Source organism: Pseudozyma hubeiensis, assembly GCF_000403515.1.
Source record: "Pseudozyma hubeiensis SY62 DNA, scaffold: PHS21, whole genome shotgun sequence".
Classification (NCBI taxonomy): domain Eukaryota; kingdom Fungi; phylum Basidiomycota; class Ustilaginomycetes; order Ustilaginales; family Ustilaginaceae; genus Pseudozyma; species Pseudozyma hubeiensis.
Genome location: NW_012133803.1, coordinates 282,104 through 306,388, shown reverse-complemented (window position 1 = coordinate 306,388; position 24,285 = coordinate 282,104). Strand labels below are relative to the sequence as shown.

The 24,285-nt window shown below is 54.7% G+C and overlaps 11 protein-coding genes across 11 annotated transcripts; 5 read left to right on the top strand and 6 right to left on the bottom strand.

Moving 5' to 3' along the window:
* Window positions 1-13: 13 nt before the first annotated feature.
* On the top strand, window positions 14-697 carry PHSY_002061 (hypothetical protein; the record flags this gene model as incomplete). Its single annotated transcript, XM_012332686.1, has 1 exon — window positions 14-697. One exon carries the CDS (start codon window positions 14-16, stop codon window positions 695-697), a length of 684 nt encoding a protein of 227 aa, XP_012188076.1.
* A 90-nt stretch (window positions 698-787) lies between these two features.
* Window positions 788-2,749, bottom strand: PHSY_002060 (Na(+)/H(+) antiporter; the record flags this gene model as incomplete). Its single annotated transcript, XM_012332685.1, has 1 exon — window positions 788-2,749. One exon carries the CDS (start codon window positions 2,747-2,749, stop codon window positions 788-790), a length of 1,962 nt encoding a protein of 653 aa, XP_012188075.1.
* A 38-nt stretch (window positions 2,750-2,787) lies between these two features.
* On the bottom strand, window positions 2,788-3,009 carry PHSY_002059 (hypothetical protein; the record flags this gene model as incomplete). The annotated part of the gene is made up of 1 exon (XM_012332684.1): window positions 2,788-3,009. The coding sequence occupies one exon, from the start codon at window positions 3,007-3,009 to the stop codon at window positions 2,788-2,790; it is 222 nt and encodes a 73-aa protein (XP_012188074.1).
* A 1,984-nt stretch (window positions 3,010-4,993) lies between these two features.
* Window positions 4,994-5,947, top strand: PHSY_002058 (hypothetical protein; the record flags this gene model as incomplete). The annotated part of the gene is made up of 1 exon (XM_012332683.1): window positions 4,994-5,947. The coding sequence occupies one exon, from the start codon at window positions 4,994-4,996 to the stop codon at window positions 5,945-5,947; it is 954 nt and encodes a 317-aa protein (XP_012188073.1).
* A 980-nt stretch (window positions 5,948-6,927) lies between these two features.
* Window positions 6,928-8,316, top strand: PHSY_002057 (hypothetical protein; the record flags this gene model as incomplete). Its single annotated transcript, XM_012332682.1, has 1 exon — window positions 6,928-8,316. One exon carries the CDS (start codon window positions 6,928-6,930, stop codon window positions 8,314-8,316), a length of 1,389 nt encoding a protein of 462 aa, XP_012188072.1.
* Window positions 8,317-9,201: 885 nt separating this feature from the next.
* Window positions 9,202-11,562, bottom strand: PHSY_002056 (glycoside hydrolase; the record flags this gene model as incomplete). Its single annotated transcript, XM_012332681.1, has 1 exon — window positions 9,202-11,562. One exon carries the CDS (start codon window positions 11,560-11,562, stop codon window positions 9,202-9,204), a length of 2,361 nt encoding a protein of 786 aa, XP_012188071.1.
* A 1,325-nt stretch (window positions 11,563-12,887) lies between these two features.
* PHSY_002055 (hypothetical protein) lies at window positions 12,888-14,057 on the bottom strand (the record flags this gene model as incomplete). The annotated part of the gene is made up of 2 exons (XM_012332680.1): window positions 12,888-12,988; window positions 13,499-14,057. 2 exons carry the CDS (start codon window positions 14,055-14,057, stop codon window positions 12,888-12,890), a joined length of 660 nt encoding a protein of 219 aa, XP_012188070.1.
* Window positions 14,058-14,268: 211 nt separating this feature from the next.
* On the top strand, window positions 14,269-15,999 carry PHSY_002054 (monosaccharide transporter; the record flags this gene model as incomplete). The annotated part of the gene is made up of 1 exon (XM_012332679.1): window positions 14,269-15,999. The coding sequence occupies one exon, from the start codon at window positions 14,269-14,271 to the stop codon at window positions 15,997-15,999; it is 1,731 nt and encodes a 576-aa protein (XP_012188069.1).
* A 319-nt stretch (window positions 16,000-16,318) lies between these two features.
* On the top strand, window positions 16,319-19,363 carry PHSY_002053 (hypothetical protein; the record flags this gene model as incomplete). Its single annotated transcript, XM_012332678.1, has 2 exons — window positions 16,319-16,484; window positions 17,763-19,363. 2 exons carry the CDS (start codon window positions 16,319-16,321, stop codon window positions 19,361-19,363), a joined length of 1,767 nt encoding a protein of 588 aa, XP_012188068.1.
* Window positions 19,364-19,502: 139 nt separating this feature from the next.
* Window positions 19,503-22,715, bottom strand: PHSY_002052 (hypothetical protein; the record flags this gene model as incomplete). Its single annotated transcript, XM_012332677.1, has 1 exon — window positions 19,503-22,715. The coding sequence occupies one exon, from the start codon at window positions 22,713-22,715 to the stop codon at window positions 19,503-19,505; it is 3,213 nt and encodes a 1,070-aa protein (XP_012188067.1).
* Window positions 22,716-23,842: 1,127 nt separating this feature from the next.
* On the bottom strand, window positions 23,843-24,073 carry PHSY_002051 (hypothetical protein; the record flags this gene model as incomplete). The annotated part of the gene is made up of 1 exon (XM_012332676.1): window positions 23,843-24,073. The coding sequence occupies one exon, from the start codon at window positions 24,071-24,073 to the stop codon at window positions 23,843-23,845; it is 231 nt and encodes a 76-aa protein (XP_012188066.1).
* Window positions 24,074-24,285: the final 212 nt, after the last annotated feature.

The following is a 24,285-nucleotide window of genomic DNA, read 5'->3' as shown; positions in this document are numbered from 1 at the left end:
CACCATCGACACCATGTCAGTCGATCTCAACCTCGACATCCACAACACCTCGACAAACGACACTCCGGACACCGATGTCAGTCCCTTCCTCCTGCTTCCACTCCCAACCTCACCCCCCGCTGCGCGGTCCGAAGCCAAAACCCTCCTCGAACTGTCCTCACGACTCGATTCGGACATCTCCCGCCACATCACCGTCCTCACATCCAACCAGGTCACCATGACCACACCTCTGATCGACGCACACGGCTTTCCTTTGGCTAACAAGGACTTGATGGCCATTAGAACGGCAAAGCAACGCATCAACGTGCTGCGGAACGACTCCAAAGCGCTACGAGATCGCGTAGCTAAATTGCTCGAGCTGGCGATCAACGGCGATGCAGTGCAATCAACATCAATTTCAGCGGGATCGAGTTGCGGGACATCACCGCAGTTGAAGGCGTTCGCCAAGGTCAACTCGGTAGCGGAAAACAGCCCCGCGCAGTCAGCAGGGTTGTTCCCCGGCGATGAATTCGTCAAGTTCGGCTCGATCACAGCAGAAAAGGGTCTGACGGCATTGGCAGCACCGGGTGTCGTGGTGGATGGAACAAGCATTCAGATTCAAGTGAGGAGAAGTGGCGATGTCATCAGCTTGACGCTGACGCCGAGAGCAGGTTGGGGGGGAAGAGGCTTGCTAGGCTGCCACCTTTTACCATTGTAGCCCGGAGCAGAGGACACGCATTTCGGCAAGCACTTGTACATCATTTGGTTTCGCATGCACCGACGATTCTGACAGAAAGAGCAATTTGCCTCAGCGATCGTCCGTGCTACCATACGAAGCGCCATACCCTATCCGACGACGGCCCTCCTCCAGCAACCCCTGAGAATCGTCCCCGCTCCCTCGCCCAGTCCTCACCCGACTGCCACTCCTCGCCCTTCCACCCCCACCGCCACGTCGTCGCGAGTGCGACGGCGCTCCATGGTCCACTGTATACACTCGCGGATCCAATTCGAGCAGACCCGTCTGCTCGTTCCTCCTCAACCGATGATGCGGACCCAACTTGTGACCACTCGACACGCGCCACGAAGCGTGGTCGTCCCAAGATCCGTCATTGTGATACGCGCCGCTCGTCTCTTCATCTTCCCTGTGACTCGTGCGATGATGGTGCTCCGGACGATGCACGCTCGAATGTTGGAACGACCCCGAATGTTCGCTGTCTGCACGCGAGCTGCGTCGAGAATCGGTCGAGCGGTGCGATTGACGTGGATCGAGATGCGCTCCTCGTTCGTACGCATTCTCCGTTTGCTCCTCCTCCCTTCCATTGCGAACAGGTCGAGCATAGTCGCGAGAACCAACAGCCTCATCCGCACCGTCGGCATCGCTGTCCCCGCCTAGAGACTCTCCATCGCTCTCATCATCCTCTTCCTTACCATCGTCTTCCGAATCAGACTCGCCAGCAAGCTTGATCGATTTGACGTCAAAGTAACTGAACGCGATCTTGACCAACGGTATGGCGAGAGAGTGGCCGATGATCGAAGACAGAATGAGCGCATACGTGATCGGTTTCGCCAATATTCGAATACGTTCCGCTACAGGTGAAGGGTCCTCTGGCTTGAACTCGTCCAAGATGACGCCGAGATAGAACAGCGCACCGGCACCGATAGGAGCAAAGTACCCTACAAAGCATGCTTCCGAGACATCGTGAAGTGTCGGAACGTAGCGGTAGAATGCTAGCATCGCCGGCAGTCGTCGGAACAAGAGCACGAGGATGCACAAGAGCACTAGCCGTCCTGGTGTGATTCCGTTGTCGGGGTCGTTGAAGGCATTCCATGGGATAGTAGCGCCGAGAAAGCTGAAGAAGACGAGATTGAGTAGCAGGTCGAGACTGTTGTCCACTTCCGATTCCTCGCACTGCTCCCTGTAGAAATCGGTCCATGAGAGAGCATTTCCTGCGACGAAAGCGGCCAGCAAATCGTCGATCTGTAGCACTCCACCTGATCCAATGATCAAAACACCCATGGCTGAACCGAAGAGCAAGAAGCTTTCCTTGTCAATCAGGTTGCGATCTGTGGAGAACTCGATGAGTTTTCGAGAGACGTAGCCCACTACGATGCCATAAACGATGGCACCTCCGACAGTATACAGGCAGGTTTCAAAGATCCACGCTGTAAGAGCCTGAGTTGTGCTCTCGTACTTGAGGAGATGGACAGCGAGGAAGAGGAAAGGGTAGCCAAAGCCATCGTTGGCTCCACTCTCTGCCGAGATCAAGTTACGAATGCGTGGAGAAACGTACTGATCTGCAAAGGCGCCCTTAACGATCGCATTCGACAGAACCGGATCGGTAGGTGTAGCAGAAGTCGCAATCACCAACCCTGCCAGAACCGGTAGCGATGGGATGACGAGCCAGATGCAGAGCGTGGTTGCGAGCCACATGACCGTCATGATAGGGATGAGCAAAATTACCAGACTGCGCAGCTCGATCCAAGGGTACTTGTACGGAAGCTGCACACCGACCAGCGTGAGCTGGATTCCGATGACGACTCGACATAGTCCAAGGGAGATCTCGTCGATGGCGACTTCTTTGGAAGCCCAGTTGAAGATGCCACCGAGACCATAGGGACCCAAACCGATACCGATGAGCACGGCAAGCGGCGCCTCGCCGAGGAAGAGACGCTCTTTGATGAGATACGAGAAAGTACCATATGGGAGGAAGAAGAGACCAAAGGCGGTACAGAGGAGATTGAGCGTGGTGATCTCAAGCTCGAGACCCATTCTGGCGGTAGACAAAAAGCGAGAAAGAAGCTTGCTCGTCAATCAGATGCTAGACAGGCCGTGAAGACTTGTGATGCTCGTGGTATTCGTACAGCGGGCTCATTCGTGACTTGGTCCTGTCGAAGGTGATGAAGGCGTGATGTCAAGATCTGCTGGATGGAACTGCTGATCCAAGAAGTGTCGGTCGATGAGATGGGACTACATACATGGAAGTGAATAAAGTTAGTCAGCGCCGTGTTGGACGAGAGCTGCACGAGCATGTGCGAGGGTCCAGGGTCTGACGTCTGTCGGAATTTCGTCACTCGGCATGAAGCTCAGGAAAGAGAAAATTGGTCGGCTGAAAAAGCCCACAGGAAAAAGTGGTCAAAAAAATGGCTCGCAACAACGAGGATTGATGATCGTGAGTTTAGATACTTCGATGTGTCAATGGAGTCGAAGTCGAGAGACACTCACTCACCAGCACACTCGAGCGTCGGCGTGCGTGAATCCATTTCTAGCTACTACAACCGTGCCCAGCTGTTCAGAAGGAGGATGTCGGGAAGGCGCGGCAGAGACTTTTAAAACAAACTCAAAAGTCTTGAGCCAACGTTGCTCATCAGCAGATCGCTTGTACGTGGCACATTGAAGGTTCAACGCCGGACGTTCGTCTGGCGGCCTGTGAACGACAGCTCACGCTGGAATATAAGACATGCTTCGAATAGGACAGAGATCGACCTGGGCAACCTGACAACCTGCGGGAAAGACAAAGCTTCACTGTGAGTCACAAAGTAGATCATGATAAGAATACTGAGACAAGATCACGCAGAGCCGTGGTGCGCTGCGATGTTGTTCAGGAAGTAAATCTGTAGAAAGTTCCAGGGCCAATTGGCTTGCTTGCTTGCTTGCTTGTATTTGTGCGCTCGAAACTACGAGCACCCGGCGTGGTTGACCTGTCGTGAGGTATTCGCCGGGCTTGAGTGGGGGTCTGTGCCGTATCTCTAGCGAGACTGGAGAGGGATCACCCCATTGGTGGCACTGCACAGACTAATCATTCTCGGTCATGGTTGATTTACGGAAGATTTCAAGCGGGTATACAAAGGTGTGAAGATGATTGGATAGATGCGACCAGAGGTGCTCTTTGACGATCCGAGCAGAACCTCTTCGGACGAGGGATTGGCTTGTTCGGGATTCCCAAGCAAGAGAGACGAACGATCTGCGTTGATGATCGGTATGTGCAGAGCCCATTCTGTTGGACGAAGCTGCTCAGGGATCAACGCTGATCCTTCCGCTTCGACCGAGGGCAAAGGACCATCGCTTCATGCCCCAGCGGCGAAGGTAGAGCACCCTGGGGATGAGCGTGTATTGGTGCATGCGATGGTTGACATGGACGGACGGCATCTTGATTCGAGGTTTGAGGATGTAGGATGGAGAGACGAAGTTGGTGTTTCGAGCTTGACTGAAGTTCTTGGTTTAAAGGACGGATGATGGTGGTCGAACATTGAGATGAATGGATTCATCCCTTCATTCGACATGTGCAATGGAGTCACATGCCCAACCACTTGTGCTCGCTGAAGATTTGCCACGAGTCGGCGATGCACACACTTTGCCGGTGAGACCGCAGGATCCCGACTCCGAGGATGGGATGCCACGCTAGGGCATCTTGACAGCTTGGCAAGACCAAATCTCGTCAATGGCAGGTGACGCAGCGTTGCGCTTTTTCGGTTTCGATACGTCATTCCGCAACTGGACCCTGTTTGGCTGTAACACCTAATTGTGGATTTATGAAGTGTAACAGACCAAGAAAAACTGGCATGGAAAGCCGACACTTCCGCCGTAGGCAATCCACGGAAATTGGCCCAGCTTTTTGGTTCCAATTCCCCCACGCGGTGCTGTCGAGTTGAGCCAAAGAGTTAGCGTGGGCAAGAAGCTCGCACAAACCATCGCGTCTGCCGCCCCAACGTTGCTTTCCGCCGGCCCGGTCAAGCTTCCTTTGGAGTCATCCCCCATCGTATTTCCACATATCGCCTGTGCAAATCGACTTGCCTTCTCCGCGACAGCAGCATCGACCGCTTCAGCCGCTGTTGGAGCGATTCCTTCTTGGTATAAAATAGCAAACGTTCGCCTGGTACCAGAACACAAAAGTCAGACAGCAAGCACATGACGACGACAACTGCACTTTGCAACACCTTTAGACAGATTCGATCTTGTTTTTTACCTCGCTCCTCACTCATTCGACCCCAAGCTCTAACCACTCAACGAGCAACAATGACCAGCGTAGCGCAGCAGCAGGCACCCTCTGAAGGCTCTGCCATGCACAAGATCGCACGCAGCGGTTTCGACTCTTCAGGTGGATCGGGTCTCTACGATCGTGCACGACCATCCTACCCTCCTGCTGCGATCGCATCCATCATCGCCGAGGCTAACAATTCGAGCTCTCCATCTCCGTTGCGCATTGTCGAGCTCGGAGCAGGGACTGGCATTGCAACACGAATGTTGCTTGCTGCTGCCACTTCCACTTCAGCCGATGGCACTCCACCTCCCGGCATCGCGTCATTGACTGCCATCGAACCATCCGCTGGTATGCGCTCCCACTTTGAGTCTGCCATTGCCTCCGGCGCAAACTCGCTCAAGCAGCAGCTCCAAGACAAAGGTCTTCTCTCGCCTTCTAGCAGCATCACGATTGAAGATGGTGCTTTCGAGTCGTTCGACGCCGGTTCAGGCAACGACGCTGTCGTTGTGGCTCAGGCTTGGCACTGGTGCCAAGATTGGGATGCTGCACTCGGACAAGCCGCAAAGGCGCTTCGATCAGACGGAATCCTCGCTCTCATCTGGAACTTGGAAGATCGCGAAGCCGCTCCTTGGGTGGCCCAGATTCGAGACCTCTACGAGAAGTACGAAGACAACACTCCGCAGTACAGGCACATGTACTGGCACGCCATGTACAAGGCGCCGACCTTTGCAAGTCACTTCAAGGCCGATGAGCCGCGACACTACCATCGCACCATCCCGACAACGCTCCAAGGTGTGTTGGACAGAGTTCTCTCCAAGTCATACATCTCAGTGTTGCCGAAGGACAAGCAGGATGAGCTGGTCAAGGATATCTCGGACTATCTCAACAACACTTCGGACGAGCAGCTGGGAAGGAAGTGGATCGACAAGGAACAGGGTGTCTGGGAGTATCCGTATCGCACCGATCTGTTCATCTTCCGTCGCGTCTAGTTATCTTTGTGTCGCTTCAGTTCAATTGTCCGCTTAGCAGCATAAGAAATTGAGCGCATATCACTCAAAGGCGTCCCCTTGAGGTTGTCTTGACATCGGGTCTTGGTGACTTTGTGGCGTCAGATCGGAGTTGTCACTGCACAACGTCGAATCTAGACTGAATCAAATGAATAGGAAATCATAGTAGGATGGCCGCATGCACAGGAACGATGTTTCCAGGTGACAACATTGATCTGAAGCGAATACCGGTATGAAACCGCTGCAAGAAGCAGCAGTCCTGGTCGCAATCATCAAGATCGGTTCACGATCAGTCTGCAGGTGGTTGTCATGGTCAGCAGCGCACCTACGACACCTCACGTTGCAACGAGCGTTGTCAAATGCGCCTTCGGTCACCACCTCCACATCCCGCTTCTCGGCGTCCCGCAACTGCATCCTGTAGCCCACGTCCCCGCATCTCCGCATTCCAATATGACCTTCGGGCAGGATTCGGGCCAAAGGAACTCGGAGATCGCCTGGTGGGACCAATGCAGGTGGCAAAATGAAGTGGGGTTCACCCTCCGTTTCTCGGGTTCGAGATGCTGCGGCTCCGCTTTTGCACTAGGAAGTTGTTGCCATGTCAAGCTCTCGTCACTCTCATGGACCCTGCAGGCATGTCGTCGTAAAGCTCAGTCGCAAACTAGGGTGGGCGCTGGACACCGGGCCCTGTGACTCGTCCCCGAACGGATCCTCGGAAAGACAGCTGCGTGCTGGTGGCAAGTGCATGCGCTGCAGCCGCCCGTCATAGCTGTTTGTAGAACACGCAAACGTGCAAAACGGACTGCCCTCTAGCTCGTGATCAAATAAATAGGATTCACTCAGCACCCACGTCTGGCTTCGTCCTGCAGGATCTCATCCAACATCAGCTCTTTGACAACACAACGACTTTCAATCCAAATCTCACCAACACACAGTTCTACTCTTACCACCGACATTCCATCGCCATGAACGCTTCTCAGACACTTGACTCACAGCTCCTCGATTTCCTGCTGCTGGAAACAAATGGCTCCAGCAAGCGCCCAGCCAGCGCCATGTCCAGCATCTCTGAACGCAATGATCGACAGCGACACTCTGGAGGTGACGGCTCTGATAAAGATGAAGGGTGCCTGCTTGTGGGACAGCAACCATACACCGAGCGTGTAGAGCCCTTGGGCAACTACGAGACGTCGCCGACACCGTTGGTTCCTCATCTCGGGGCGAAAGGGCATCGATCAACTGATGATCACGACTCACCGCAACCACGAGATACTGAGATAGAAATCGAATTGAATACGGAAGACCTGTCTTGTCAGACAGGCAAGAACTTCATTGAGTTCGTCTCCACGCCTTATAGCTCTGCGACAAGCGCCATTAGATCGTCCGAACAAGAGCCTGGCATTACAAATCCAACTGCGGCTGTTCTGCCAGACGAAGGCAAGCACGAGGATGCAAGCGGCCCCGAGATGGCACCTAAGGCACCTACCACTGTCTTACGAAATGCCGAGACCCGACAGCCGCTTTTGCCCGTTTACCTTTTCCTGTGGTGTCGCTTTCGGGCACAGAAGGAAGATATCTGTCCTGCTGAAGTGATCCAGGACATACCTGATCCCGAGCATTCCGACATGCAGAATCCGCTCACCACCAAGTGGCAAATCCTAGGTCCAAAGCCGAAGCCGTCGGATCATTCCTCGGTCAAAGCTCAGGTCAGGCAACAGTTCGAACAGCTCGGCATTCCAAACGTGCGAGAATCCGATGTCCGCATTCTTCCAAACACTGGACGTGGGACCTATATAGTCATTGCTTTTGACAGCGAAACGAAGTTCAATCATGCAATCCATTTAGAGTCCATTTGGCTTGGCGACGTCAAGTGCAAGCTGATCGCAGGCTTTCCACGATGGACTGCCGACTACACCATACTGAAGAGTGACGGCCACTGCTCCAACGTCAATCACGAGAGCCTAATGAACAGCATCTGTGATGTAGTCAAGAGGGCTGTCGAACCGGTGTTCTTCTTGATCAAAATGTCACAGACTCAAACTCTCAACGCCGATGGTACTGTCACCCTGGGAGAAAGTAAATTTGCCGGCACTGTATGGATCCTCGGGAAGCTTATTCCAGGAAGATCGCTGTCGCAGTTGCCTGCCTTTGTCAGTTCGCCAGGAACCCCCGTTGCACCACTCTTCTTTCATGGAAGGGGCCATGCCTGCTCTAAATGCCCTTCAGCAATACCGCCGCACCGCCCAGCCGACTGTCCCAAGAGAGTGTGCTCTAACTGCCATCGCATCGAGGCTCTCGCCCTACAAGCCGTACTTAAAGCTGTAGAGCTTGCCGATAGCAGGAAGACGGAGGATTGAGGCTTAATGAATGCAATAAGGGCTACAGTAAGCAATCTCTCCCATGTTGCGGCTTACCGTCAGCTGTCTCGACGACCGTTTCCGCTTATCATTTGCTGCGGGTATCATTTTTCCTTGGCCAACATATCCGTCCTCACGCGTGCCACTCTTTTGCTGAAACTCTATGTGAGTTTCAACGATCTGGGATACTTGGCAAATCACACAGTCGCTGTCGAGCAACAATCCACTCGAATGGCTGACTGCTGCCATTACTGGACCCTCTCGGCCACCCCGTCATTCAAGATAGCTGTCATGAGCTGTGATTCGATCTGGCTCCATAGGATGGCACCACGCCTTTGGCTCCAAAACATTTTCGCAACGATTCGACTTTGATGCCAGTCGGCTAGAGCGGTCCAGTGATGCCTTGAGATCTTCGATCTCTCGCCACACTTTAGTCAAAATCTTGTAAACAGCACTTCGATGGGAAATGTTTGCGAAGTAGACGAGTTCGCTCTCCGCTTCATGTCTCAGTCTCACTGCACAGACTGGTAGCCATTCGTGCTTCGTACGAGTGACAGCAGCGCCTGCATGTTGTGAAAGGCTCAGTCGAGTGTGCTCTTGAAAAGAGTCCTCTTGGTCATCGCAACCTGCGTGAAATGCAGAGACGAAACATGAATACCTGTCACTCGCACCCGGCTTCTTGAACAGTCCTCGCATACCGAGCAGAGAGCATCAGCGACGAAGGAAACTCAAGGTAGGTCAGCTCAAATGGGACTTCGGCCCGTAGGTAAACTGATCTCACGTAGTCAGACAGGAGACTCACGCCAGCTGGATCACAAAGAGGAAGCAGCAGCACGGACACCAATCACGGATAGATTCAATGGGCCGAGCCACGTCAAATTGCGCTTACTCGAGGCTCCAAATGGCAACACCAGTGGGCTCAATCTTGCCGTTCTCGCCGCCGACCAACAAACTTGCTCCCTGCGGAGCTGCGGGAAGCTCGATCTCTTCTGGACCGTAGTTGAACGCCCACAGCGCATTACCGTTCCTTCTGAAACGCAGATCGATACCCAAATCCGTTTTGCTGCCCTGAGGTGTCGCTCCGAAGATGGTCTGTACGTTTGCCTTGCCTGCCATATCTCCGAGGTAGGAAACGAGGAACTCGACCGGTGTGTACGCTGAAACGTAGTGGGTCTCCTTATCTCCATCCTTGTTGCCGCAGGTAGCAGGAGCTCCATTACGGTACCCGTAGTAAGTTGCGGACTGATCGATCGGAACTGAAGCGTTCTTTCCATCGCGATCGCATTCGATCCACTCGACCCAACCAGAGACGTTGTACTGCCTGCCGTCGTAAGAGATCATGTCGCCGAAGCCTTCCTTGATGGTTTCCACCCGGACCACCTTCATCGGCAATACATCTCGAACGGGTCCGTTGCTCGGCGGCAATCCATCAGGAATCGAAAGCGCTGCCACTTTGGATGCCGACCGAGGACCAAACACGGTCAAGCCTTTGTAGGAAGACCACGTCTCGACGAATTCCTTGCTGATGATGGGCATGCTCGGAACGACGACCATCTTGTAACCGTCGAGAGGGGTGGTGGGGCCAACAACATCAATGTTGAGTCCCAATCGGCGCAAAGCAGTGTAACAGTTGAGAACGAGTGGCAAGTACTGCATCGATGGATCCTGGAATCCTTCCATGTCCACATCCCATGTTCCGGACTGAGGTTCAGACTCCATCAACCACTGAGCAGCGTAGTCGAACACCAAAGCAACCTGCGCTTGCCCCTCGGTACTGGTCTGAATCGGCGCGTTGTCGGCCACATCGCGCTTACCCGTAGCCGACTTGAACAGTGAAGCCATCTTGGGCAAATCTTCGTGGACAACCTGTTGCTGCTCCAGGTAGGCGTGGTCGGGAACGTTGTCACGACGGAGCATAGCAGCGTGCATCTGCTCCTGAGCATAGGGAACCTCGCGCCAGCGGAAGATGTTCGACATGCTTCCTCCATGTGCAAACGTCTCGTGCTGCCAGAGTCGAACCATGCCGAGCTTGGGACTTGGATTCGTTGAACACCAATTCACCGGCCCTGGCTGTTGTTCCATAATGCCGAAAGGTCCTGCTGTCTTGTTGTAAGCTGCGCCAGCTACACCTCGATAGAGATCGTGATGGAAGGCCTGGAAGTCGGGCGTACCGGTTCTGCCGTATTTAATCTTATCAGCGTCCGAAACCCACGAGAACTGTTCAGTATTGCCAAGTGGGTACGAATCCCACGTGGCAAGGTCCAACCCACTCTCTCGAGCCAGCTTGAAGTGATCAAAGTCGAGGAACGCGCCCATGAAATTCGTTGTGACCGCTTTGTCAGAGTACTTGCGAATGAGATCAACTTGATCCTTAGCGTATTCGATAGCCATGTCAGATGAAAAGTGGTAGAAGTCGAGTCTTCCAGCGGGACTGCTCTCGGTTACCTCGAGCATGGGAAGATCGATTTGATCGAACGACTGATACGTGGAAGACCAGAAGACACGACCTTCCATTTTATTGTAGAGTGTGATGTTGTTGTTGTACTTGTCGCTGAGCCATTCTTGCCATCGCTTGCGCGCGTTCTTGTCGTATGTGCGGATTGTTCCGTGACAGCCAAGTTCGTTGTCGATCTGCCAGGCTGCGACGGCTTCGTGGCTACCATATCGCTTGGCCATTGCCTCAACAAAACGCTTTGAAAGCATTCGGTAGTCAGGCGACGAGAACGAGTAGTGTCTGCGCGAGCCAAACCTCCTTTGGCGACCTTGAGCATCGGCGCCGAGGATGTCGTAGTTCTTCACAGCCCAGATGGGCGGTGTCGCAGTAGGCGTACCGAGGATCACCTTGACACCTTGCTGGTGAAGCGCCTCGATAGATCGATCGAGGACTGACCAGTCGTAGTTGCCATCGGTGGGCTCGAGAATCGCCCAGTCAAACTCGCTGATTCGAGCATAGGACAACGTAGCGTTTGCCATCTTTGCTGCATCGTCGGCCCACAGAAAGTCGGGCCACTGCGCTGGATAGTAGTCGACCGCGAAATGGAGTCCTTTTGGCCATCGCGAGCTCTTTGGCGCTGGGCTCGGTGAAAACGGGTACTCTTGTGTGTTGTCGATGTCAGGCTGAATGTAGTCTCTGGAGAAGAGAGATGACGACTCTAGGTCGAAGTCTCTCGAGCTTGGGAATGCAAGCGACAAGCTGGGAAGCAGTGCCACGATCGCTGCGAGCTTTGCCCATTGATTCGACAACATTGCTGCTTGTTCTTGCCTGCGATGTGGAATGTGTCAAAGAGATTCTGCGAGTTCAAGGAGGCTTACAACAAGCGGTTTGCGTCTTATAGGTTGCTTTCTGACCTGCCAGACGACTTGCTATTCTTGGCACATTTGCCACTCAAGCATCACAAGCGAAGCAAAGAGAAGATCGCCTTGGCGTGGACACAGACTTCTAGGCAAGGTAGCGCATGCTCTGCAAAGCAAGCGTACATATAGCAAGTGCCGGATGAATATTTGTGTCGTGACCCCGCATTCTGTGCATTCTCAGTGTGGGGGCGCCACAGATAATAATGAAAAGAAAGATGACTAGACGATGTTTCGACGTACAGACTGCCGAGCAAATTCGCCGACGAAAGCCGTTCGTCGGCAGTTTAGCCATGTCAGAGACAGGAGAGATCTCCGAACCCCGAAAGCCGCGGCGAATTTTCTGTGGCGCCCTTCAAGCAAGTGCGATCCCTGACCGCAGGTGGATACTGCAAACACTGGGACAACCTAGTCATCGCCGTTGTTCGGCACATGACCCTCTTTTCGAGCATGCAGATTGCACATGGTGATCGCCAGGCGACAAGCTGGTTCCAATTGCCGTGCATGTTCGCACTGTCGAGCGGTGTTGGTCGGCCTTTGTCGCAGATTTGCGGACTGCCATGGCTCATGTGAACACCATGGCCCCGCATCGATCCAGTAGATGGTCCGATCTTTGGTTGAAGGGAAGATCTTGACCAAACAAGGCCGAGCACAACGTCCCACTCGCGATGTGCAATCCGGGCGTTGCATCCACGCTCGACCCTTCGCAAAGCTGTCCACCTTACAGCCGACAGCTAGGTCCTTCCACACACTTTCGAAGGCAATGGCACTGTCTAGACTCCAAGCAGCGAATGCTGGAAGTGCTGCAGTCGCCCAGATGCGGCGTGTCAGCATGAGAACGGTGTCACGATGATGACCTTGCGCACTTCCTTTCTCACTGCCCTAGCAGGAAGTGGCAGATGTCCAATCGCTTGTCCAATGCTGTACACTAGAAGCGTGTGATCTGGACGATACGGATGGATCGGGAGCCCTTCGGCCCGTGATACCTCCAGCCTGGATTCAGGACGATGGTAGGACGCTTAGCATCACATACCAAGCACGCTCTATGAAACGGATATGCCCGGCGCATTGGGTCCTCAGAGAAGATTTCACACAGGAAAGGAGAAAGCCGAGAGAACCGGCAGACACCGAGGGCTATGTAAGGGAAGAGCGGCAAGTAGCTTCGACATCGGAGTACGTAAACTGCAGAACAGTCACACAGAGATTGCCGAAAAGGAGCATTACTGGACCAGGGGCCAAAGTACCGTGTCGCGAGCCGAGGTCATTGAGCAGGAGAAGACGAGGAGACAGAGTTGCCGGTCAAATGCGTAGACCGCGTTCGCTGGACCAAAGAAAAGGAGATTACCGGTCAGCCAAGATGCCAACGCGAAAAACGAAAGAGAGAAGGTATTAGGCGCTTTCAAGAATAGCATCGTCACAATGCAGCGCCTGCGACGAAGTACTCGCTTCATTCCTACGAGGCGAAGGTATCGAGAAACCGGCTACTTGCACACCCCATAATGAAGGCTTTTCATCAGTGCTTGAGGTCTTAGATAATGTGATGCGATAGGAAGAGGACGCAAAGCACCTTGCTCAGTGATACTGATAGCGGAACAGCGACTTGACAAATGGGACTGAAAGGAGGTAGCACGCGTCGGCGGCAGATCGGAGCTCCAAGTGGTGGAACGATTCAACGGCAATTGCTCGATGATCCCTTTTGTCTCGAAAGAAGCTCGAATCTCCCGACAGAAGCCTTGCAAATCATTCGATCTCCGCTATATGCTCACACGGCCAGCGGGTCTGAGCAGAGCGCCCTGCGACAAAACCTTGAAGGAACTAAGACCAAACGTACCCTCCACGGAGAACGTTCCTGCCACCACGAGGCTGGGACCTGGTCTAGCGCGAGGGTCTTGAAAGGCTGATTCAGGGCAAGCGAGGTACGCTCGCGACAGAGGGGCGATATGGTCCAGTGCAAGGCGAATGGCGGGCATCTGACGACCAAGGTTGGATATAACGTTTTCGGCATCGACGACTCGCTCGCGCTGTGCGGTGTTGCATCTCAGACGTCGCTCCCGCGACGAGGAGATCTCCGCAAATGCAGCAAAGGCTGCACGAACATCCAGTATCGAGAGCCAATGACGACTGCGGGGGCAACGTGTTTGTACGCGGGGGTCGGTCCTCCGCCTTCGAGCTAAGACAGTCTTACAGATTTGCGCGTTAGCCGAGCCTCGGATCAAGTTGTGCTGTTGCGCGCTCCAATACCGGTCGAACAGCGATTCCGTCGTCATGCTCGGTACTTGAGACTCAAGAGCAAGATTCCCGAAACTCCGATTCTGCAGTCGAAGCCGACTGTTCGTCACCTTGCGGGGAGACGTTGCAGATCGCGGTCCATCGTGACATCCTGCCGGCATCACACGTTGCAGCACCCTGTTGTGCGACCAGCAACCCTTTTGGCGTGCAGCATCCGAGCACGATGCCAACTCCTTGACCCCTACGTCGGCAAACTCCCTCAGGCTGTTGTACGATGATGGCGTTTCGTTCCTATGCTGCGTAACCGGCAATCTCGTAGCTTCGACCTCGTGTGTGGGGCCCACATCTCAAGGTCACGCACCCCACTCTGCAATGCAACCACATGAAGCGCCGCCCCACTTCAGCCCCACACTTTGTCGACTGCGCTCGATTCTGACTGACGACATCCTCGATGTGCCACCCATCGCACCGCTGCTTTGCCAACGACCACGATGGCTATATATTCCTCATCCGTCCCACCGCTGTCACCCCGTGTTCGCCGAACGCACGATTCCCCTTCCACCCTCTTGCGGCCCACTCCTCGTACCCTCGAAGGCAGCATATCTCTCGTCAAGCGGCGTGTCAACAGAACCACAGCTCGCCGTCGCCTCCCCTCCTTTCCGATCTGCCTCCGTCGTTTGGCAGCGATTCGCCGCCATGGTCCACACTCCCTCGACGTCGTCCCACGAGGACATGTACAAGAATGAAAAGAGTGATCTCAAAGTCATCCACGCTGGCGAGGTCGACATCAGCCAGGTCGAGGGCTACGATGCTCCTAAGCCATCCCGCATGACTCGTCGTGCCCAGATCCTCGCCATCACCATCTGCGTCGGTGGCTTCCTCTTCGGTTACGACATCGGAGTCATCTCTGGGTGCTTCATCATGCAGCCCTTCATCAAAGTCTTCGGCAACTGCGGACCTGAAGGCTGCACGCTGCCAGACGGACGCATCTCCATCATCAACTCGTCCCTCTCCATCGGTACCTTTGTCGGCGCTCTCCTCCAAGCTCCCGTCTCTGACTTCTTCGGTCGTAAGCCGTCGATGATCACCTGGGCTACCGCCTTCACCGTCGGTGCCATCATTCAGACCTCCACCATCAGCAGCTGGCACCAATTCGCCGTGGGCAGAGCCTTCGCCGGTCTCGGAGTCGGCGCGCTTTCCGGTCTCTGCCCTCTGTACCTGGGCGAAACCGCACCCAAGCACGTTCGTGGTGCCATGGTGACGTGCTACCAGCTGCTCATCATCTTTGGTATCTTCATCTCCTACGGCATCTCCTGGGCCACTCAGAACTTCAAGACCTCCAATGCCAGTTGGAAGATCCCCGTCGGACTCCAGCTGCTCTGGGGTGTCTTCATGCTCTCGCTCATGCTCTTGCTTCCCGAATCGCCTCGCTACTGCCTCAAGAACGGAGACGTCGTTCGCGCTCGCGAGATCATGGCCGATATGCGCGACGTCACCCTCCAGCCCATCAACGGTCAGCCACGTGGCGACAAGTGGATGGAGGCCGAGCTTGCCGAGATGAAGCAGGGCATCGACGAGGAGAACCACATCTTTGCCGGTCGCAGCTACCTCGGCTCCTACCTCGTTTGCTTCTCGCCCAAGAACCAGATGTGGAAGCGTACCATCAACGGTATGATGCTTCAAACGCTGCAGCAGCTCAACGGTCAGAACTTCTACTACTACTACCTGCCCCTCCTCAGTTCCACCCTCGCACTTCCGCTCGACCCCTTCCAGCTGCAATTCATCCTCGGTTCTGCTTCGCTCGTCGCCACCGTTCCCGCCCTCATCGCTATCGAAAAGCTAGGTCGTCGACCGCTCCTCCTCATCGGCGCCGCTTGCGAAGCTGCCTGTGCCTTCATCGTCGCCTTTGTCGGACACTACAAGACAGCACCTAAAGATACGCCTCCCGAGCTCATCACCTCGTCGCAACATCAAGCCGGCGCCGTCTTTATCACTTTCGCCATCATTCATCTGCTGTTTTACTCCTGCTGCTGGGGACCAGGCAAGTATCTTTCCAGCTCTCCGCACCATCCCGGGATCGTTCGTACATCATCTTGTACCTAGCCTCGACGAAAGCTTGAGACGATGTATGATGGACGACGATTTTTTTTCTTTGCCATTTTTAGTTTTTAATTTGTTTTTTGACTTTTTTTCTTCGCGGTCTTCCCTTTTCTCGCACTCTTCGACATGCATTTTTAACTTTATGCTGACGTCCTTTGATCTTTTTTTATTCACCCCTTGCTGGATATCAACAGGACCATGGCTATACCTCGCCGAGTCGTTCAACTCTCCAACGAGAGCCAAAGCCATCTCCTTGGGTAGCGCAAGTAATTGGCTGTGGAACTTTCTCCTCTCCTACTTCTCCAACCAGATCGCAGCTCAGATGGGGCCCTTTATTATGCTGATCTTTGGATCGGTGCTCGTCTTCGCTTTCGGATGGGTGTATTTCATGGTGCCAGAGACCAAGAACATCTCGCTAGAGGATGTCGAGGTTCTCTACTCCGAGCACGTCAAGCCATGGAAGTCGGCCGCTTGGATCAAGGAGCGTGGTATGGACCGATCCGTAGAGGAACGCGCCATCAAGGCTTGAGGTGATTCGCGCGGTGTTCGAAGTATGTCCGTCTTCGGAATTCTCTTCGATGTATTTCTTTCAGCATATATTATGCTCGACACCTTCACGACTTTTCAATGCTCAGTATCTCATTGTCACGAACTTTTTCTGCGTCTTGTAACCTTACAGCATCGATGTACTGGTTACTGTGGCCGACGAAAGCAACTGTTTGTGGAAAAGCACGACAGGCAAGTTAAAGCTTGTTGTGAGCTGGCGCGATTTATCGTGGCATAGATAGGAGCCTTGCTTCTGTCGTCGATATCCCGACGAGAGCATTGAAGTGACTGGCATCATGCTATGCTCAGATGGTATCTTAAACAGACAAGCTAGAAAGAGGTTCGCGGCGTTGGGCTCGACACCGCAATAGCATGCTATAGACCGACGCGACAGCGAAGAATGATGATACACGTTCCTCGAAGGGGGACAGACTCCCTCTAGTGAGCTTCTGAGAGCGATCCGATCATTCAAAGGCACCTTCTCGTTCTGGCTCTTTCATCCTGTAGATACGGCACAGACCTCCACCAAAACCCGGCAAGTCCACTCAGACAGATATTCACGCCTGGCACTTGAGGGCTCCAACTCACACATGGAAGCTAGCACGTAAATTTTCGGAGCAATGCGCTACCAAGAGAAATGCTTCTTTCAAGACACTCCATCAACTAGCACGCGCCCGCCCCCGCTAGGTGATGGAGTGTCTTGAAAGAGACATTTCTCTTGGCAGCGCATGCGGCGGAGGTGGTATTCTTTTCACGATGTCGATGAGATGCGACCCAGATCGTTTGAAGAGCGGCGAACCCGTTTTGCCGACGCCCTCCGGCCTGCAAGCGGACGAGTTCGTCCATGAGCTGTTGCGACCAAAGCGTTCTGTTCCATCACCTTTGAACTCGAATCTCATCTGTGGCTTCAAAGAAGAGAGGCTCGGAACGGGTGACAGACACAGCTCTTGCAGAAAATGAAGGCGGCTCAACCGCAGCCCATCCATCAAATACTCCTCCTCGAGGCGCGAGGGGTCCCACAAACTTCATATTGGCTGGGGATGTGGGCTTGCATCGTAGCGTTGCTGAGAGGGAAGTCTTTGAGAACAAGAAGCAAAAGGAACATCTTCCTCAGTCACTTCCATTCATCGCTCTCACGTCTTGCTTGATGGAACCAAAAATGACGGACGCAGGCAAGGAATCCCATCGTTCATCGCCACAGGTAGTATTTGCCTACACAGACGACGACGATGAAGAATTTGCTGGTCAACAGCAAGACTCTTCACTCTTGCCCACCGCTTCAAACCGAACGTCTTCAACCCGAAGCAGGCGCAAATACTGCTGCTGGTGGAAGCGATTCATCTTCGGCATCTCTCTACTATCAGTCTGCTTCGGCATCTTCGAGATCGCTTTTCATGGCAGAGAAGCCGAATCACTTCAGGCAGCCAAAGCCAAGATCAGTCAGCTCGAACAAAAGCTCAGTGAAGGGGTCAAGGGCGGGTTCAACAGGGTCATGGCGACAATTTCTCACCCTGCTTCAGATCCACTTCTAGATGTAGCGAGCGCCTCGGATTTTGTGCGGGTCGATCCGGACATCGAGACTGTCAAGAGTAAATCGGTCATTGTCCTCAAAACGGGTGCATCTGTGCTAGCCGATCGACTACCTGTTCAGCTCGTCCTGGCTCAGGCGTCTTTCTTAGCTGCTGATGAACGCAGCGGTCAGACCTCCCCTTCCCTATTCCTGATCTACTCCGACGCAGCAGATCAGATTGGCAACTTTATGATCCACAACGCGCTCGCCAACGTCTCCGACTTTGTCCGCCACAACGCCGACTTTTCCCGCCAATACAACCAACTTCACACTCTACTCGACAACAACGCAGATCCATCTTCCTTCCCGGAAGGATGGAATCTGGACAAGTGGAAGTTTCTGTACATGTGGTCCGATGCATGCCGACGTCACCCTTCTGCTGAATGGTACATCGGATACGAAGCCGACACTTACGTCCTGTGGAAGTCGCTGTTCAAGTTCCTCTCGACCCAAGATTCATCAAAAGAGACACTCTTTGGATGCGGTTCGATCCTCATGAGGAAACACGAGCTCTTCGCTAATGGTGGCTGTCCATATATCATCTCTGGCACCCTGATGCGGAGTACCTTCGGTAAAGATCCGGACTTTGCGAGCAGGTTCGATAAGGAGGTGGAGCAGAGTTGCTGTGGCGATGCAGAGCTGAGTATCGCTTTACGCCATTCCGCCACTGTACCAATTCAGGACCTTGGAGACTCAGGAGCACGGTTTCAAAATCAAAGGCCGAGAGAGATCGTTTTCGACGCTGGCAATTGGTGTCAACCTATCATAAATTTCCACCACCTCAAAGCATGGGAGATTGTGGAGCTGTCGAAGATGGAGAACGAGATACGAAGGAAGAAGCGAGGCAATGAGACGGTGCTGTACTCGGACGTGTTCGACTACATCGTCCCTAGAAACCTCAGAATCGCGTTGGATGCATCAGCTCGAAATCAGACCTCGGAGATGGATCTCTATCCCACCAAGTATCACTGGCAAGCCTTCGATATCGGGGAACGCGACACCCGTAAAGGGAGGACAAGTAAGGACGAGCAAGAGTGCAGGGCGCAATGCAGCCAAAGCGACGGTTGCACGACATGGCTGTGGACCAAAGCAACAGAGAAGGAGAAGCAAGGCGACTGCTACATGCTGCATCACGTCGTTCGGATCGGCGAAGCGTTCCAGGGGACGGAAAAGCGAACCAGCGGTTGGATCCCATCCCACGTGCGCGACTTTCAGGCTCAGCATAGTTGCAACGATCCATCTACAGCTTGAAACAAACGTAGACACACGAGAAGTGTTGTGTGAGATCTATAACGTGCTATTCCAATTCCAATTTATACAAATGCAAAGGGTGACAAGAGTGCAGAGGCGAAGCGCATCAGTCCATGATCAAACGAGACTGAGCCTTCCTCTATAGGAGTGTGAAAAGAAGCGTCGCAGAAGCGACGACCATCACGACCTTCGCCGAAGCCAAAGTGGACGCCGCCGCAGCAGCATTGGTCGCGATGCCAGGCGCCGTGATGCGCACCACATCGTTGTTCTGGTAATCGCGCTTGGCAGCGTTCATCAGCATCAAGAACGCCAACGACTCGGACGACGTCTCACCCTGACTGACGAACGAAAGCACGTCGACGACCGGGTAGCCATCCCTGAACTGACCGATAGGGTTCAACGAAGTCGCCAGCGAGCGGTAGACAGAATCTGCCTGCGAGACCCACTTGTTGTTGGCCGGCGACATCGACGCCAATCTGTACGTCGCATATGCGATCAACGCCGTCCCCGCGGAATCGTAGAACGTCGTGGTATCGTTCATGTAGTTGTGGAACAGCAGCGCACGGTCGTCCAACAGCGGCCACGAAGCATCGAGGATCTCCTGCATCCAGTTGACCAGATCCGTCTTTTGCTGTGTCATCTGACTCGACGCCTGACTCTGCTCGATCGTCGCCAACGTCCTAGCCATACCTGCAAGCACCCAACCGTTTCCGGTGGCCCAGGCACCGCCGTCGGTCCAGGTTCGGTTGTCGGGTAGCAGGATGTGGCCCCACAGATTCGCTGCCGGTCCCTGTGTAAGTCGCATTGCATCACGATAGAGGCGGATCTGGTCGTAGGAGGCTTGAAGCAGGGTGTTGTTGCGCGTGATCATGCCGTAGAATGAGAGGAACGGAGGCATCATGTAGACCGCATCGCTCCACAGGGCGACGGACGAGTATCGATGGCTGATGGCGCCGGAGCGAGCCTTGGGTGTGCGTTGCATGACCATGTTTAGCGTGCTCCGTGCCGCATTGCTGTAGAAGCCTGAACCCATGGAGCCCGTGTTGCGGTCGATCTCACCGTCGAGCCAGGCAGCGAGCAAAACCTCAGGACCCGGCGCAGCACCATCGAGGGAGCTGCCCGAGCCCATCTGCTCGTCGCCTGTGATCCTGAACGCCAGTCGACCGAGGCTGTCGGAGCGAGATGCAGAGGCGTACGCCATGGCGATCACCTCGTTAGGTGGACCGGAGGCCTTTCTCTCCATGCCAGGCTTGAAGGGAGGTCCACCGCTGGAAGAAGAAAAGACGGACCAGCCTGGATAGTCGAGTTCCAGAAGAGCTGCCTGCGACGCGCCTTGCTCCCACGAAGCGCGTTGACCCACCAGCATGCCCATCTTGGCCATGTCGCTCATTGTGTTGTTGATCGAGCCGCCGCGTTTGAACAGCGCACCTGCCGATGCTGTCGGTGCAACTGTGGCAGCCATGACAAGAGCGGCAATTAGGACTGTCTTTGCTGCCTTCGAAGCCAGGCTGCGGTTGCGACGTTGTCGAATGATCGGTTTGCGGGCATTGAGCGTGGGAACGGCAGCTACATCGGCCTCATCGGCGTCGTGTAGCACGACGAGGGTACCGTTGGAACGGAAAGCGCCGAGGTCTCCCGTGACGGACCAGGCGTCCTCGGCGCCGATGCTGCGAGCCACGATGTTGCCGCGCACCACGATTTCGCCCATTGGATCGCCAGCGTGGCCAGGCTGCCTGTCGCCCGTCATGGTCAGACCTGCGTCGGTGGCAGCCTGGGACTGCACCAGCTTGATCTCGGCAGAGACAGAGGGCGGACCGACGTGAGCCGGCACCTGCATCGCTCCGATCTCGTGCTCGGCGAAAGCTTGGAGGTCGAAAGCATGCGTAGAGCTGACAGGCGCAGTAACAGCAGCTGCTTGGAGTTCAGGGAGGTATGCGTTGAGGACGGAGCAGCCGAGGTGCGAGCGAACAGAGTCGAGCAGCGCCTGGGGCACGGTATCGCCTCGCCCGACGATGAGCACGTTCCTGACCTTGAAGGTGCCAGTGGCCTCGCGAGCCTGCTTGAAGACCAGGCTGTCAGCAAGGCCTTGGCGAGAAAAGGTGCCGTTCCGAAGGGCAAAGAGCTTGCTTTTGGCGGCCCACGAGGCGAGCGGGCTTCGGCGGCTGCAGGCGGTGAACGCACAGGCAAGCGAGGACGCGCCTTCGGCGGTTGCGTAGACAAGGGTAGGCTGTGCCTGCGAAAGCGCGGCAGAACGCGTTGGGTTGGGGTCATCGTAGCTCGTGGTGAGGAGGCCAGAGGTGATGGCAGAACCTGTGTACAGTGCTGTCAGTGCGAGCGCAAAGCCAAACGGCGTCCGTGTGGCCATGAGCGAAGACGCTGTGGTGCCGAAAGCGGAGGTACCCTCGACGAAAAGGTGGTCGGTGGTGCTGGGAATCTTGTCGGCTGGAAAGCTGGCCAATTGTGAGGTGACGCCAGCGACCAGGTTGGCGTGCTGAACCGCAGTCCATTGAGAAGACGCGGCGTTCCAGTAGTACGACTGCACCTGATTAATGACGTCACGGTCAACGGACTCGTTGCCGTGGAGCGAGCCGCGACTGCCAGCTTCGACGACGGTGGTAAAGTCGTAGATGCGAAGACGATGCGAGCCGCCAAAGTGCGCATTTGCGCGTTTCTGGACCTCTTCGAGATCGGCAGAGGGGACAATGATGAGCGCAGAAGCGTCGATGATGGGCAACGCGAGGACGGCATCGATGCTCTTTGAGGTTGTGAAGACGCCGATGACGGAGCGGGCTCCAGTGCTGGACAAGGTACTGGGCAAGGAGCTGACATTCTGCTTGCCGAGCTCTTCCGGTGACACGACAGTGGTGTGGAAGCGCGAGCTGACCGACGTGTGCGAGTTGGCCAGCAACGCGATGAGGCTCTCGTAGGAGTCAGACTCGGAGACCACAGCAAAAACGGTCTGTGGTACGGGAGCGGACGAAAGCTTGATGAAGCCGGTTGCAAAGGCGGTAGCATCGCCAGCTACGTCCGCGTTAGACTTGGATCGACCGTAGATGGACCTCTGCGCTTCGCGTTCAGAGCCATTTGCGCCGTGTCTGATGAGATCGGCGACATCGTTGATCTCCTTGCGCGGCCTCAATGCGAGGTCGAAGCCGGCTGGGGAGTTTGCGTTGCGGTAGATGGCCGACTCGTTGGGCTGTCTAGTTTGTGAGACGTCGGCCTGTCGGGTGAGGATGAGCGGGTGAATGAGGGGCTGGAAGGAGCGGGAGACGTAGATGGAGACCGCAAGCGCTGCAACGAGGACGAGAAGCAGCAGCAGCGAGGTGTCGTCGATGACGAGTGATGGTGACATGGCGGGCGACGCTCGCGGGAATCCTTCCAAATACACGGCTTCGGATGCGCGACCGAACAGGCAGTCTAGTGACGATGCCTGAGAAGGGGAAGGATGTGGTCCAAAGATGGTGGAGTGTCGAGGTGAGCGTAGGGAAGAAGGCTTGATGGTCACGAAGGTCGAAGGAAGGACCGCAAGAATACGAGAAAGCCACAGATGGAAGCCGTTGAACAGTCTGGGGGCTCAAGCGAAAGGAGAACGCTCAGATGCTTGGTGAGAATGCCTCTTTGCGACTACAGCTCAGGATTGCGATCTTATCAAGCCGTAGCATCGACATCGTCGGCAGAAGCGTGACCCTTGTTAGCCAGCAGCACGTTCTATCATTCTATAATAGCAACTCGATCGATCGTCTCGGCATCTCCGCCTCGATAAGAGCGATGCACAGAGCAGGCGGCAAGAGAAGAACGCATAGCGTCTTGTCAGCAGTCCACATGTTCTGTCGGAGAAGCCGTCTCGGCGCAAAAATGTAACTTTAGCGGCGGCCATGCTAGCTTAGTGCGAAAAAGGAAAGCGAGCGCGGCCACAGCAGCAGCAGCGCGAGAGAGCTTTATTCCATCGAGCCAAGACTGCGTCATGCATGAATCCACGTTCCAGTCTGTCTCTAGATTCTCTCTCTTTTTTCAGCATGCTTGACGTCAAGAATATTGGCCCCTATGACGCGCATCTGCTTCGAAGCTGTCAAGTTAACAACGCATCGTATCGTATCTGACACAGACAGCCAGACACTAAAGGGAATGAGGGTGGTGGTCATCAAAGCCGATCGCTTGTCCGCTGTGCTACGAGGATCGAAAGTCATAAGGAGATTCGATAGGCATTGCGTGCGTACTGGCTGGCGAGATGTACCATCCGCGCCGGCGTGGAATAAGGCGTTCTAGATGCACGAAGCTCACTTTGAGTTTTCTTGGCCCGAGGCTTGCATCCGAGCTGCAGGACTCAGCGGATTTTTTGTTGTGCCCCGACACTGCTTTGTTTGCGCGAGCGGGCTGCTTAGCTGCCTGGCAGGCGCATGCGCCTTTGCGAATTTCCAAGCAGCTTGGCTCGCAGCGCATGTTTCCTCGGCGACTTGACGAAGAAAAGCAACACCAGCACTACAGCACTGCTTCTGCCATACGCCTCACGCGGAAACGCCCGTCGCCGATCAGACATGCTGTCTGTTCCCGGTGCTGCATCTCTTCTCCGACTCGAAGCAGCAGAAAGAGCGGCATGGTCCTGTAACAGGTCAAGCTGGTGTCGATGGCGTGCCAAGGTGGAACACAGTTTGCAAGCCCCAAGCGCGACAAATCAGCGATGCCAGAATGATCTGCGCGGTACAGTGCCATCGCCAAGCGCTCTCGCTGTTCCGGCAGCCTGCACAGCCCGACGTGGATGCGTTGCCCTCTTCGATGCTGGCAGAGCTTCTTGGCAGCATTGCAGCCACACAATGTTCCTTTTCGAGATCAAGAAGAGTTGTCACATCAGATCGGGCAAGTAGGTCCATTATCTCACGATATCGGAAGCTCACTCTTGGCAGGTCGTCACAAACATTAGTCGT